This window comes from Microtus ochrogaster, chromosome 6 (assembly GCF_000317375.1).
Source record: "Microtus ochrogaster isolate Prairie Vole_2 chromosome 6, MicOch1.0, whole genome shotgun sequence".
Lineage (NCBI taxonomy): Eukaryota > Metazoa > Chordata > Mammalia > Rodentia > Cricetidae > Microtus > Microtus ochrogaster.
This window is the reverse complement of record NC_022013.1, coordinates 58,229,267-58,243,331: the sequence shown is the minus strand read 5'-3', so window position 1 is coordinate 58,243,331 and position 14,065 is coordinate 58,229,267. Positions and strand designations below refer to the sequence as shown.

The 14,065-nt window shown below is 49.3% G+C and overlaps 1 protein-coding gene across 1 annotated transcript in view; it reads left to right on the top strand.

Moving 5' to 3' along the window:
* Positions 1-14,065, top strand: part of Mmrn2 (multimerin 2) — a 21,517-nt gene that overhangs the window by 4,803 nt on the left and 2,649 nt on the right. Inside the window, exons 2-6 of the mRNA XM_005348611.3 lie at positions 8,149-8,277; positions 8,354-8,460; positions 8,555-8,635; positions 9,301-9,471; positions 9,580-11,394. Of these exons, the coding sequence (XP_005348668.1) occupies positions 8,149-8,277; positions 8,354-8,460; positions 8,555-8,635; positions 9,301-9,471; positions 9,580-11,394 (2,303 nt within the window). The remainder of the gene's footprint in view (positions 1-8,148; positions 8,278-8,353; positions 8,461-8,554; positions 8,636-9,300; positions 9,472-9,579; positions 11,395-14,065) is intronic.

Here is a 14,065-nt window from a genome sequence, read left to right as displayed (position 1 = left end):
CTGCTTTTTGCTTTTAAGCCCAGATTCTGCGAAGGAGAATACACAGGAGATACTTGTTTTTCTGAGTGTGGCTGACTTCCCTTAATGTGATGATCTCTAGTTCTTTTAATTTTCCTGCAAATGCCATTATTTCAATCCTTTGATGACTGAATATATATTTCACACACATATATACCATATATAAATATATATACTATACATACACCATGCTCTTTATCCATTTATCTGCTGAGAGATCCACTCTAACTTCACATGTGGACTGCTGCAAGCAGCCTGGTTAGCAGGATGTGTTGGTATCTCAGTCTGCTGGTGTATACCCCTTTCAGTATACACCCTGAGTGCTAGAGCTGGGTCGTATGGTAATCACATATATTTTGTTTTAGTTTTAGGGTTTAACTATTTTTGTTTATTTTTCTACATTTTATGTTAATTAAAAATATACAACAAAATTCTGTTGTACCCCATAAATACAAAGTATTTTCTGCCATATAAAAAGATAAAAAAAATTTAAATTATAATAAAAATGTTACGTGTATGGGTGTTTTGCCTGCATGTTTGACTGTGTACCATGTGTGTGCCTAGTGCCCGAGGAGGCCAGAAGAGGGCGCTGGGTGCCCTGAACTTGAAGTTACAGACAGTTGTGAGCCACCACTTAAGTCCTGGGAATTTAACAGGGGTCCTCTGGAAGAACAGCCTTAACAATGGAACCATCTCTCCAGCCCGTTTGTTTTCCTGTTTTTGTCCGTTATTTTTCTTAAACAAGGTTACTCTGTATATCCCTAGCTATCCTGGAACTCCTTCTGTAGATCATGCTGGACCAATGCTGAGATTAAAGACATTCACCACAACTTGTTGCGGGAGGCCGCTTGTTCATTCTGGGCTGCCCAGACTCAAAATAAGCACACACAGAAATCTGTACTAATTGCAATATTGTTTGGCCAATAGCTTAAGCATATTGCTAGCTAGCTCTTACATCTAGAATTAACCCATTTCCATTATTTTATATTTTCTCATGAGGCTTGTGACCTACCGGCAAGGTTACAACTCTCAGCTCGTGTCTTTCCTCTCTGGCTGCTCCAAGGCTCTCACTGACTCCGCCTGCTTTCTCAGTTTCCCCCACCTAGTTCTATTCTGCCCTGCTATAGGCCCAATGCAGTTTCTTTATTAATTAATGGTAATAAAACATATTCATAGCATACACAGGGGAATCCCACACCAACTACGGCCTGGCTGTCCTGTTTATTTTTGAGACAGGGTCTCCATGTAGCTCAAGCTAGTTCATCTTGGCTTCAAACCTCTGATCCTCCTTCTTCCTGCCTCCCAGGCACTGGGATTATAGGCCTGTATCACCAGGACCGGGCTTCTGTAGTATTTAGTGTTTGGGGGTCATCTAGATTGCTATCCATTTTGCACTAGCTTGTATTCTCACCAACAGTGCAACTTGAGGACACCATCCCTCACTCCCACCTCCAAATCGGAGTCCACATTCCTATGTTTCATTTTGACACAGGGTCTCTGGTAGCCCACTCTAGCTTCAAACTCCCTGTTGTAGCTGAGGATGACCTTGAACTACTGAACTTTCTGCCTTGCCTCCTGCCTCTACCTACCAGGTTCTTAAATATTCTAGGTGCTGTCCTAGAACTTGCTGTGTAGCCGAAGGTGTCCTTGAACTTCAGATCCTCCTGCCTCTACCTCCTGAGGGCTGTGCCACCATTCCTGGTTTTATGTGGTGCTGGTACGGAACTCACTCAGAACTCCATGCGTGCTAGCAAGCATTCTCCCACCTTTTCTACATCCTTCCTTTGTGTGTGTTTGCATGTGTTCATATGTGTGCATGTGTGTGCACACACTTGTACATTTCATGCATGCGGAGGCCCTAGGTCAACATCAAGAGTCTTCCTCAATTGCTCAATTCAAGGGTCTTTTCTTGACTTCCTGTTCACCAGTTAGACCAGATTAGTTGGGCAGCAGCCCCGGAAATCCTCTGCCTCCCCAGAGCTGGACTTCAGGTGCGAACAACTGTGTCTGGCTTTTCACGTGGGTCCTGGGGAACCAAATTCAGTTCACCATGCTTATGTGGCAAGTATTTTACCAACAACCCCCAAACCCCTGCTTTTTTTTTCTTTTTCCAATTTTGCTATGTAGCCAAGTTGCCCAGAAACTTGAAATCTTCCTTCTAGGTTCCCCAAGTACTGGGATTATAGGCATGTACCATCAAGCCTCCCTCGAGTTCATTTATTTATTTAAAGTTTCATTTTTTTAAAAAAAAAATAAAAACACTCCTATGCAGGGGCCAGAAAACAATGGCCAGTGGGCCACGATTTTTGATTAAATAAAGTTTTATTGGCGCACAGCTGGGTTCACTTATTGACATATCTTTAGAGACTGCTTTCGTGTTATGACGGAAGTAGCTGTGACAGTGTCCATCCTGACTGGAAAGCCTAGATTCGGGGCAAGCTTCAAGGGCATGTGGCCTGAACATCTGCACGCTGAGCTCAGTCCTGAGGCCCTACAAGAACTCCAAAGGACATACACTGGGCACATTCCAGCTTCTTAAAATTCTTAGTAATTGTAGAACAAATAGCTCAACTTTCCATTCCGCCCTGTGCAGTTAGTCCTATGTAAAATATTTACCATCTGTCTTTTTTTTTTTTCAGACAGGGTTTCTCTGTGGTTTTGGAGCCTGTCCTGGAACTAGCTCTTGTAGACCAGGCTGGTCTCGAACTCACAGAGATCTGCCTGCCTCTGCCTCCCGAGTGCTGGGATTAAAGGCATGTGCCACCACCGCCCGGCACCATCTGTCTTTTTAGAGAGGAAGCTGCTGGCCACTTGCTCTACTTTGCCTCTCTGTGTTCGGATACCAATCAAAAGCAATCTGGGTGTTTATTCGGGTGCAATAAGAGAAGGCTCGTTTGGCCAACAGGTTGCAGCCCTGTATTATAGAATGAATTTGCCTTTCCCGTGAAAAGATGAAAGGAAAGCTACAGGAACTAAGCCTTGAGGAAACTGCTTCGTGCCCCCTTGCTTGGTCAGCTACCTTTCTTATACACCCCAGGTCCACCTGCCTAGGGATGACCCCACCCACAGTGGGCTGGGTCCTCGGATAGCAATTAGCCACAGGCCCGTCCAGTCTAGGCAGTACCTCAATGGAGGTTTCCTCCCTCCAGGTCACTCCAGGTCATCTCACGTCACAACTTACACTATGTATGACGCTCCTGGATTGAAGTCAGTCAGTTCTACAAGGTTTGCGGAAACCATGAAAAGCCCCAGCCCCCTCTGTCCCTCAAAGTATTGACTTTTAACTCACCAGGCAATTCTTCTGTCATTGATCTCTGTGTTTCTGAATTACGTACTTAACATTGCTACTTCTTTGGAAGTACTATTGCCTGTGAGTCAGCTCTTTTCCCCACACCACACAAAGGTAAACACCTGCACACACGCGTACACACATGCGTACACACACGCACACACACCTTGCCATTCTCCCAATCTCCAGAGTATTTCTAATCAAGTGGCTGTAACCGCTACATGGTTAGTCATGAAATAAACGATGAATCATTTTTTTCCTTTGCATGCTTTTAGTTCTCCCTGGGTTAAAACTTTTTTTCTCCTCCGCTTGGTTTTTGTTTTTGTTTAAAAGCTCATCTTCTCAATCGCTGGTCTACATATTCTCTTAGCACTCATATCAGAGGTCAACTAACTGTATTTTCAACCAGAACTGCCTTGCAGGCTGCCCTCTGGGCCACTGCATTGCTCCACCAACTGTCCTGAGGGCCGTGCCTGCAAGTATGTCTTCTGTGCATCGTGTGTGTGTCTTGTACCTGCAGAGGCCAGAAAGCGTTGGGTCCCCTAAAACTGGAGTTACAGATGGTTGTGAACTGCCATGTGGATGCTGGGAATTGAACCCAGGTCCTCTGGAAAAGCAACCAGTGCTCTTAAACACTGAGCCGTCTCTCAAAAGATGAAGTCAACATCATCCTGCCTCAGACTCCCAAGTGTTGGCATTATAAGCATTCTCTGGCACTGGTGGATTTCCTGGATCCTCGTGACACTCAGTTCTAGGCTGTGCCTTGGAATGACCAGAGAGTTCTAGAATGCTGATGCTCTTGCCCAGACTTGGGGGGTCTTCTGAAACTGGTCTGGGGTTGGGCTTAGAGAACGTTATTATACTGATGCTGGGGGTTCACTCTCTGGCAGGCTCAGCACCTACACTATAATCAAGATGCACCTTCAACCCACAAGGGACCTTGGCTTTTAAAAACCACCGATGGTTTCTATGTCCAGACAAGGTTTTGAACCACATTGTTAGTGATCTACTGCTAAGAGGTACAAGAGAGACAGCAGGCTAGAAACCTAATACGTACGATTTGTTTGTTTGTTTGTTTGTTTGTGAGACTTCACACTGTTCCTCAGGCTGACCTTGAACTCCGAGCTCAAGCAATTCTCCCTGTCTGGGATGCTAAGTAGATGACCTGGATATAACTTGCTGTGTTTGAAAATGTGTCCATTCTGTATTCTTCTGTTGACTGATAGATAATATGTGCACAGGATTCTAGGTTGGCAATTATTTTCTGCCAATATTGTAAATATACTTCTCATCACTGTGTTTCTAAACCAGGGAATGTTGTTGAGAGGTTCAAGGTCACTGTGTGTGTGTGTGTGTGTGTGTGCGTGTGTGTGTGTGTGCGTGTGTGTGTGTGTCGGTCTGTCTGTCTCCCTTCCTCCCTCCACACGTACAATTACAGGCAATTAGGCAACACACATACAGATTATTAGGCAATTCTTTTGTCATTGATCTCTGTAATATATACTACTTATTTACTTGTTTATTTTTGAGATAGAGGTCATGCGAGGCAGAGAGAGGTTAGAAGCAGAGAAGCAATATCACAGAGGCCCTCTCGTCCCAGGGTCCAGAAAGAAGTCTCTCTCTCTCTCTTTCTCTCCTCTCTTCTTTCTCAGTGTATGTGTGTTGATTTTTCTTTCTATAAGAATGTAGAGGGCTGGAGAGATGGCTCAGTAGTTAAGAGCATTGCCTGCTCTTCCAAAGTTCCTGAGTTCAATTCCCGGCAACCACATGGTGGCTCACAACCATCTGTAATGAGGTCTGGTGCCCTCTTCTGGCCTGCAGACATACACACAGACAGAATATTGTATACATAATAAATAAATATTTTTTTTAAAAAAAGAATGTAGATATAACCATCTTGTTCCCTGAGTTCTAAAATTTCTCAGTGGTGAGCTTTGATGTGGGCTTATTTCTATCTTATTGCAGGTTCTTGGTGGGTCTTTTGCATTGAAAACTCAAGACTTTTTATGTCTGGAACACACATACCACACAAACACACACCACACAGAGACACACCACATACAGACACACTGAAACACACCACACATACAGACACACACCACACACAAATATACACATGCAAACACACCACACACACACACACACCACATACAGACACATACTGAAACACACCACACATACAGACACACACCACACACAAACATACACATGCAAACACACCACACACACACACACACACACACACACACACACACACACACACAGCCTTCTTCCCTTTGCTGTCATCCACGTCATCTGGATGTTGGGCCTGGGACTGATGTTCTGCCTCTCTTCTCTCATTTTTCATCTCCTCTTGCTCTTCCTGTCTTGTCATTTGCTTGCTTTTGTTGTTATTTGTCTTTTTACTTGTGTGCACGAGAGTTTTGTCTGCTCACACATTTGTGATGGATATTGTGAATGGATACTGGGTGCCCATGGAGGTCAGAAGGCCTGGAGTTAAAGATGTCTGTGAGCCCACATGTGGGTACTGGGAACTGAACCTGGGTTCTCTGCCAGAGCAAGAGCTCTTAAACCACCGAATGCCATCTCTCCAGCTTGTTTTTGTTTCGTTTTTTTTAGAACAGGGTCTCATATAGTTTAAGCTGCCTGGTACTCACTACGTAGGTGGCCTTGAAATCCTGATCCTCCGGCTTCCACCCTGATGGCTGGGATGACAGGCCTGTGCCACCAAACCTGTTTTTACACGGTATTGGGAATCTAGCCCAGAACTTCCTGTCTGCCTCTGGGCTGTGTCCCAGCCTGGTTCTGTTTTGGTTCTTGTTTTTATTTTCATGTCTAATGGAGTCTTTTCATTTCCAAGTGTTCTCTTTGTTCTCCCAATACCCTGCCAACACCTTGTACCGCCCCACCCCAAAGTCGTCCCTGTCTTGTCTCTTCCACGCAGCAGCTTCTCTTACCTATGTGGAAACACTGGATACATTTGTGGGCGGGATTTCTCCAAGCAGTCAGGGTTCTCTCCAAATGGAACCCTCCCTCTCCCATTTGTCCGTTTTGACCTCCTGCTCATCTTTTTTTGTTGTTGTTGTTCTTTTCAGTACTGAGGATTTACTTAGGGCCTTCTATATGCCAGGCACATGCTCTGATACCAAGCTGTACCTTGGTTCAGCTTCCTTCTTCTGTGACAGAGTTTTCTCAGGGTTCATCCTCAGACGTCCAGTCATGTCACACCTTTCTAAGCTGTTCTGGTGCTGGGCAGTTCACTGGGAGGCTCTCCTGATGTCACCATCTTTTTTGCTGAGGTCTCTTTTGCTGAGACTAGGTAGTTTTTCTGGCAAGATTTTCTAGTCTGCTGTCCAGAAGGTGAAGGCTGCCTGTCAGGCTTCTAGGAACTTGGTGGGAGAGCAGGCCATTGTGGTGGGGTGGGTAAGTGTGAGCGGCTTGGGTGCAGTGGGGCGTGTATGTGTCTCAGGATCACAATGGGTGTGGCCACACAATGGCCATTAAGTCCTTCCTTCCACCACCACCCCCTCAACTTTAATGGTGCCTAATGGTCCCAGGGCAAAGGACAGCTTCAGAAAGTAAAATTCCAATACCAACAAGCAAAGTCCCTGAGCATTGCTCTCTGATGACCGCTGGACATGGCCACTTCCTCCATGTCCCCATCACCTGGTCTGAGATGCCCCCTTCTCTCCTCTAGACCCTAAGGCCTCCACCCTAGACGATCCATGTCTTACTGACTCCCATTCTCCCTGGATCCTGGAACTGGAGAGCCTCTGTGATTTCCCTGCTTCCCTGCTTCTCTGCTTCCCGTGGCCTCAAGACGTGGCCCGGTTCTTCCTCTGGTATCCCTATGAAGGTTTCTACTTCCCTTGCCTCTGTCTGTAGCCCCTTCCGACATCCACAACCTTATCCAAACCCCCAGCTCCTCGTCTGACTCACCCTTTAGACACAGCCCCGTAATCAGACCTTTTATAGGTCTTAACCACACCCCTTCTTCTGAGGTTGCCTGTTCTCCTTGGGACCCTTCAGGGAAAATCTGTATGTCCATAGTGTCGCCCGTGCCAGCGCCAGTACCTGGCACCCAGGATGTATTGAATTGCATGGGGCAGCAGAGGCCATTGCCACTTGCATCTCCGGAGAGCTTTGTTCGGGTAGCTAACTATGAGGGGACGATGCCTTGAAGCCAGGGAGCCAGCCCTCGGGAGTGAGCATGCTCCCCATCCCCAGAGCCTCTCCAGTGCATACAAGCAAAGGGTAACAATGGAGAGGCAGCCTCCCAAGGGCTGAGTATCCTGGATGCGACCCCAACTTCTCTGCAGGATCATTAAGTGGAGACCTTCCCAGAGAGGAGACTGTTCCACCCAGTCACCTTCCTTCCCCAGTAAACGCTAAAAGCCCCTTGTCCAGTAGGCAGGGCCAGGGAGTAGTAGGTACAGGCATGTTCTGGTGAGAAAAGATGGGAGAAGAACTGGGCAGTTGCCAGGATAGGGCTCAAAGTAGTTCCAGAGCCCACCCAGAAAGGGGCGTCACCACCGCTAACTGTAGTGGTGTGTCACTCTAGGTCACAAGCCAGAAACTGCAGATTCAGAGTGAGCCCCACAGCTCGCTGGCAGCTGTGTTAGACTGGGGGACCTCTTGGGAAGACAATGCCTCAGGGGCTCTTTTGAGTGGCTTTGCAGAGCCTGGGGATTAAGACAAGAGCTCCCTTCCCTGGCATTCAATGGTTTCCAGAACCCCAGAACTGGACAGGGCAAGAGGCAGGGTGGGGTATCCCTAGACATTGGCGGGGCACTGGGAGGCGGGGCAAGCCTCACAACACTCTCCTATGGCTTCTTTTCCAGGAACTGGTGTCCTTACCAGAAGTCTAGACTGGTCACCTTCGTAGCTGCTTGCAAAACAGAGAAATTCCTGGTGCATTCACAGCAGCCATGTCCACAGGGGGCTCCTGACTGCCAGAGAGCCAAAGCCATGTGAGTGGGGTGGACAGGTCACTTTCTAGGCCCAGTGGGCTGGCCAGAGGTGCTGAGCCCCTGCTTTCTTCCTCAGGTACCGAGTGGCCCAGAAGCCAGTATACCGCGTCCAACAGAAGGTGCTGGTCTCTGTGGCCTGGAGATGCTGCCCAGGCTTCCGGGGTCCAGACTGTGAGGACTATGGTAGGGCTCCCCAAAGTCCTCCTTAACCCCTGCTCCCAGAAATCATGCCATTCCTCTGACTTCTGGACTCAATACACCATGCTTCTCTCTGCAGATCCCACAGCAAACCCTGAGCCCACGGAGCCAAGTGGTGAACTCCCGGGGACTTGGGACCAGCTGGATGGCTTTGAACTTGGTACGTTGCTTTCCTGGAATAATAGAGCTCGTGGGTCTACTTCTTCCTCCTCTGACAGGAAGTACCAAACTTTACCCTTGAAAGAATCAGCATGTGTTTCCTTGCGGTTCTGCACTGTTCTCTGGGAACAGGCTCCCAGGGTCCTCAGCTACCATCTGGGACTGATACCTGTCCCCTTTCCTAACCCCATTTTTCTTGGAAAGCTGGCTTTGCCAGGTTCCTTTCCTACCCCTTGACCTACAAAAAGCTCCTAGGTGTGGAGGAAGCATTTTCCACACTCTTGCACATTGCCCCCTCTCCCAACTCCAGGACCTGGTCTCAGCCTTAAACACAAAAGAGTCACCCTTTATGAATTATCTCAAGGGTGGGATAGGCGATGCATGTCCTTATATGATCAGCTCTCTTTTAGTTAGAGCTGCGGGGAATGACATGGTGGCTAATAGCGGAGAGATATGTGTTGACTGATCAGTCATGCTGGCTGTGGGTGTGGGAGCAAAGGTGATGGCTTAGGGAGCTGCATTTGTCCTTCTGAAGCTAATGGCTTCTAAGCTCCAGCTCCAGGGGGGCCAACATATTCGCTTGCTCTGAGTTCCAAGTCTTTTCTTGACTGTATTGTCTGCCCAGGCCTGGTGAGTTCGCCTTAAACATGTCTGATATGTTTTCAGGCCACCCTGTCACAGAGTTCAATGAGGTTAAGGAGCCACAGGGACAGCGGGAACACCTTCAAAATCTCCAGAACGATGCCCAGTTGGTAGAAGATGGCATCCCAGGCCCTTGGGAGGCCCTGGCCAGCAACCTCACTGCTGAGACGACAGAAACCAATCAAACAGAATTCGGTGAGTAGCAGCCCACAAGAAGGCTCAGACTGCAGAGGCCTTACTCTCCTTGCCTGGGAAGGGGCGTCTGCTGCCACAGACGTGTGTGAAACATGGTATCTATTGCAGAGTTTTCTGGAGGGCTGTCAGAGCAGCCCCTACAGCCCCTGCAGCCCCATGTCGACGCGTTCCTGCAAGCCCACGTCGATCCCATCTGGAAGAGCTTCAGTGAGAGCTTGCACAGCCTCTCCCAGGCTATCAGGAACTTGTCTCTCGAGGTGGAGGCCAATCGCCAGGCTGTCAAGATGGTTCAGGAGGACACCGTGACCAGGGCTGACCTCCAGGAGCTTGGTGCCAAGTTTGATGCCAAGGTCCAGGAGAATAACCAGAGAGTGGGCCAGCTGTGGAAGGATGTGGAGGAACAGCTGCATGCCCAGCGCCGTTCCCTGCACCATGCCCTCTCCGAGGTCCAAACTGAGATGAGCACCAAGTTGAAGCAGCTTGTCAAGGCTCAGGAACTCCCAGGGGCCAACGGCAGCCTGGTGGTGGTGGCATCCGCTGCAGCGGCGGCAAGGCCAGAGCCGGAGAGCCTGCAGGCCAGGCTGGGCCAGCTGCAGAGAAACATCTCTGCTCTGCACAGGATCATGGATCAGAGGGAGGAGGCTCTGCAGGGCACCCTCAAGAACATGGACAGTGTCCTGAGCCGGCATGTGGATGAAATCAAGGAGCTGTACTCTGAATCAGATGAGACCTTCGATCAGATCAGCAAGGTCGAACGGCAGGTGGAGGAGCTGCTGGTGAACCACACCGGGCTCCGAGAGCTGCGGGTGATCTTGATGGAAAAGTCCCTCATCATGGAAGAGAACAAAGTGGAGCTGGAGGAGCAACTATTGGAGCTAAACCTCACTCTGCAACATCTGCAGGTGGGCCATGCAGACCTCATCAAGTATGTCAAAGACTGCAACTGCCAGAGGCTCAACTCTGACGTGAACGTCATCCGGGAGGGCCAAAGGGACGCCATGCGCACCCTGAAAGAGACCCAGGTGAGCCTGGATGAGCAGCACCAGCTAGACGATTCTTCTTTACGGTCATTGCAAAGCACTGTGGATGCCATGTCCTCAGTGATGGACGAGCACAAAGGAGAGAGCGAGCGGGCACGGGCCGAGAGGGCCAGGATGCGAAGCCAGCTGCGGGCGCTGGAGCACGCGGTGGCAGCGCTGAAGACTGTGGCGAACCAGACCAGCAGAGAGATGCGCCAGCTGCATAGTTCCTTTGCAGCCCTTTTGGAGGATGCACTGCGGCATCAGGCGGTGCTGACCGCCCTCTTTGGGGAAGAGACGATGGAGGAGATGTCGGAGGAAGAGCCTCGCCCTCTGCCCCTGAATTATGATCAGATCCGCCTCGCCCTGCGGGATGCCGCCAGTGGGCTGCAGGAACAGGCGTTTGGCTGGAATGCCTTGGCCACTAGAGTGGAGGTCTTGGAGCAGGCCGTGGAGCAGCACCCACAGTTGGCAGAACAACTGGAACCCAGCCACGATTCTGGGAGGGAGGAGGAAGCCACCGCTTTGGCGAACCTGGAGCAGGAGATTCAACGCCTAAACTCTGATGTCAAGCAGGTTGGGCAATGCTGTGATGTCTCCTGGGCTGCCTCCCTCAACGGAACCCTTGAAGACCTACACAGCATGGTTTCTGACACCCGGCACAGCCTGAGACAGCACCAGCAGCTCTTCCACGGCCTTTTCCAGAACTTCCAAGAGCTGGTGGCAAACAACATTAGCCTAGACCTGGGTAAGCTGCATGCCATGCTAAGTAAGAAAGAAAAGAGGCAGCAGAAGGGCCTGGGAGCCTCCCGGAAGAGGGAGAAGAAGCAAGTGGTGATATCGGCAGATGCACATGCCAAAGGGATGGAGAAAGGTGTTCTGGACTCAGAGCTCTGGGAAGCAGGTGAGTGCCGGGGCCCGGAGACTGGCTGTGTGAATCTAGGACCAGTTATTTGCCTACCCAGCAGCTCCCTTCTCCTGGGGGAGGCGGAGGCATAGGTTGCAAGAAAGCAGGATGATGGTTGGTTATCGCTACTCAGGGGGCTACCTACCTTACCCTTCTCTTCAGGGCTATGGGTCTCTTTGTTCGTTTGAGACAGGGTTTCTTTGTGTAGCCCTGACTGCCCTGGAACTTGTTGTAGACTAGGCTGGCCTCCAACTCACAGAGATTGGCCTGCCTCTGCCTCCCGAGTGCTGGGATCAAAGGTGTGAGCCACCACACCAAGTGGCCATGAGCCTCTTAAGCTCCCTGGAGTACAGGGAGGTATAAGTCTCAAAAATCAGCCGTAGTTCTGGAGCCCATGAGTTGGCAGAGGCCCTAGCCATGAGCAGAGTAGGATGTCTCAACTCTTCACCCTCACCCCAGTCCCTTGTCTTGCATAAATTCACCCCTGTACTCTAGGGAGGGTGGATTGGGGCAGGGATCATCTATAATGGCAGCACCCCACAAGTGGTGAATACAGGAACCGGCCTTATACTCAGAAGGAAGGGACATTTTTTTGTTTGCTTGTTTGTTTGTTTGTTTATTTGTTTGAGACAGGGTTTCTCTGTAGCTTTGGAGCCTGTCCTGGAACTCCCTCTGTAGATGAGACTGGCCTCAAACTCACAGAGATCCGCCTGCCTCTGCCTCCCGAGTGCTGGGATTCTACCGCGTGGAAGGAGCTTTCTTAGTAAATGCAGTAGGAATATCCTGCGGCGTAGCTTCACTGTGGTGACTCAGCCTTAGCTGCTCAACCAGTCATTCTTTATCAGCACATCTTACTTGAAACTGAGGCTCCAGCCCAGAAAATGACCTCACCCAAGCAGCGAGCAGCCCTGAGAGGCCGGCTCTCAGGTGCAGGAAGCACACAGAAGACCCTTGAGGGGCCGCCTACACTGCAGTGTTGTCTCAACACCTGAGGGCTTCCTTTCCCCAAAGCAAGCGGGAACCTGGGCATTTCCCCCCGGCAATCGCCAGCATTTCCAGAGAGCCGCATGCGCTTGCACTAACTCCTCCATCTCTCTTTCGCTTGAGAGCGGTACAAACCCCAACATGCCTATGACTTTCACCACTTGCTTGATAGGCTTAGGAGTCTGTTTATTCCGGCGGTATTTTTTCTTTAACTTCGGAGAATATTTTCCCCCTTTAAAAGCCCTGTTATTGCAAGAAGGCCATAGAGCTTGCATTTGCGCCCCACAGGCACAAACCCTCAGTTTGCACAGCCCTTCCATCTTCTGAAGCCCACTGGGTCTCCCGCTTTGGGGGACTCCCCGATGTAGGCAGGTAGAAAGAAGAACCAGGAGCTCCACCTGCTGGATGCTTCAGGGACTGAAACACCAGCCCTCAACAGTCCCTGCAGCACAAACAGGAAGGGTATTCATAAACAATTCCCCTAACGTCTTCCAGACGTTGAGAGAAGCAAAATCTTGTCATTCCTAAGGCTATTTCTGGATTTGGAGGCAAAGAGACGGATTGTAGTCTGAGCTTCAGTCACTAACTGTTTTGCCAATTTCTTTTACGTCTTGGTTCTGTTTTCTGAGAAACGGGAGGGCTTACACGGAGGTTGGGGAGGAACTCCCAAGAGGACCCTGCTAGGGTGGTCTCACTTCCTGGACTCCAGTAAGGTCCTTTGTCCCATCCGCTGGCCATCAGTTCATCTGAACTTCCTAAACAGGAGGGGTAGCAGGCACCCTTCCTCTTGCACAAGGTAACAAGGGGTTACCCTGCCTCTAATTTCAGCAGGATTGCCCTTTTGCAAGTGAAGAAAGACAGGAGAGCACCCCAAATCAAGAAGGCCCAAGCTCTGCTCTCTGCTTGTGTGGTCTGGATCATCAAACTGTCCCTTTAAAACTTCACTTTTCCCATATGCCACGCTAGGGCTCTGTGCAGCGTTTTTTTTTTTTTTTTTTGGTTTTTTTGAGACAGGGTTTCTCTGTGGCTTTGGAGCCTGTCTAGCTCTGTAGACCAGGATGGTCTCGAACTCACAGAGATCCGCCTGCCTCTGCCTCGTTTTGAAACCATTAAAGCGATTAACCAGGGCTGGAGAGATCGCTCAGCAGTTAAGGGAACTGACTGCTCTTCCAGAGGACCTGGGCTCAATTCCCAGCACCTACATGGCAGCTGACAAACATCTCTAACTTCAGTTCCAGGGGACCTGGTAACCTTTTCTGGCCTCTGTGGACACCACCCATGCACATGGTACAGACATGAATACAAACAAAATGCCCGAACACATAAAACAATAATAATTGGGCTGGAGAGATGGCTCGAAGGTTAAGAGCTCTGGCTGTTCTTCTAGAGATCCTGAGTTCAATTCCCAGTAACTACAGGGTGGCTCATAACCATCTGTAATGAGATCTGGCGCCCTTTTCTGGCCTGCAGGCATACATGCAGGCTTAACACTATATACATAATAAATCTTTAAAAAATAAAATAATTACAATTTAGATGAATAGCCAGATGGGGTCTCCTTGCTCAAGAAAAGGTCTTACTCTGTAGCTCAGATTGACTTAAAAATCAAGATTTTTACTGCCTCAGTCTCCTATGTTAGAATTACAGGTGTGGACTACATGTTAGAATTACAGGTGTGGACTAC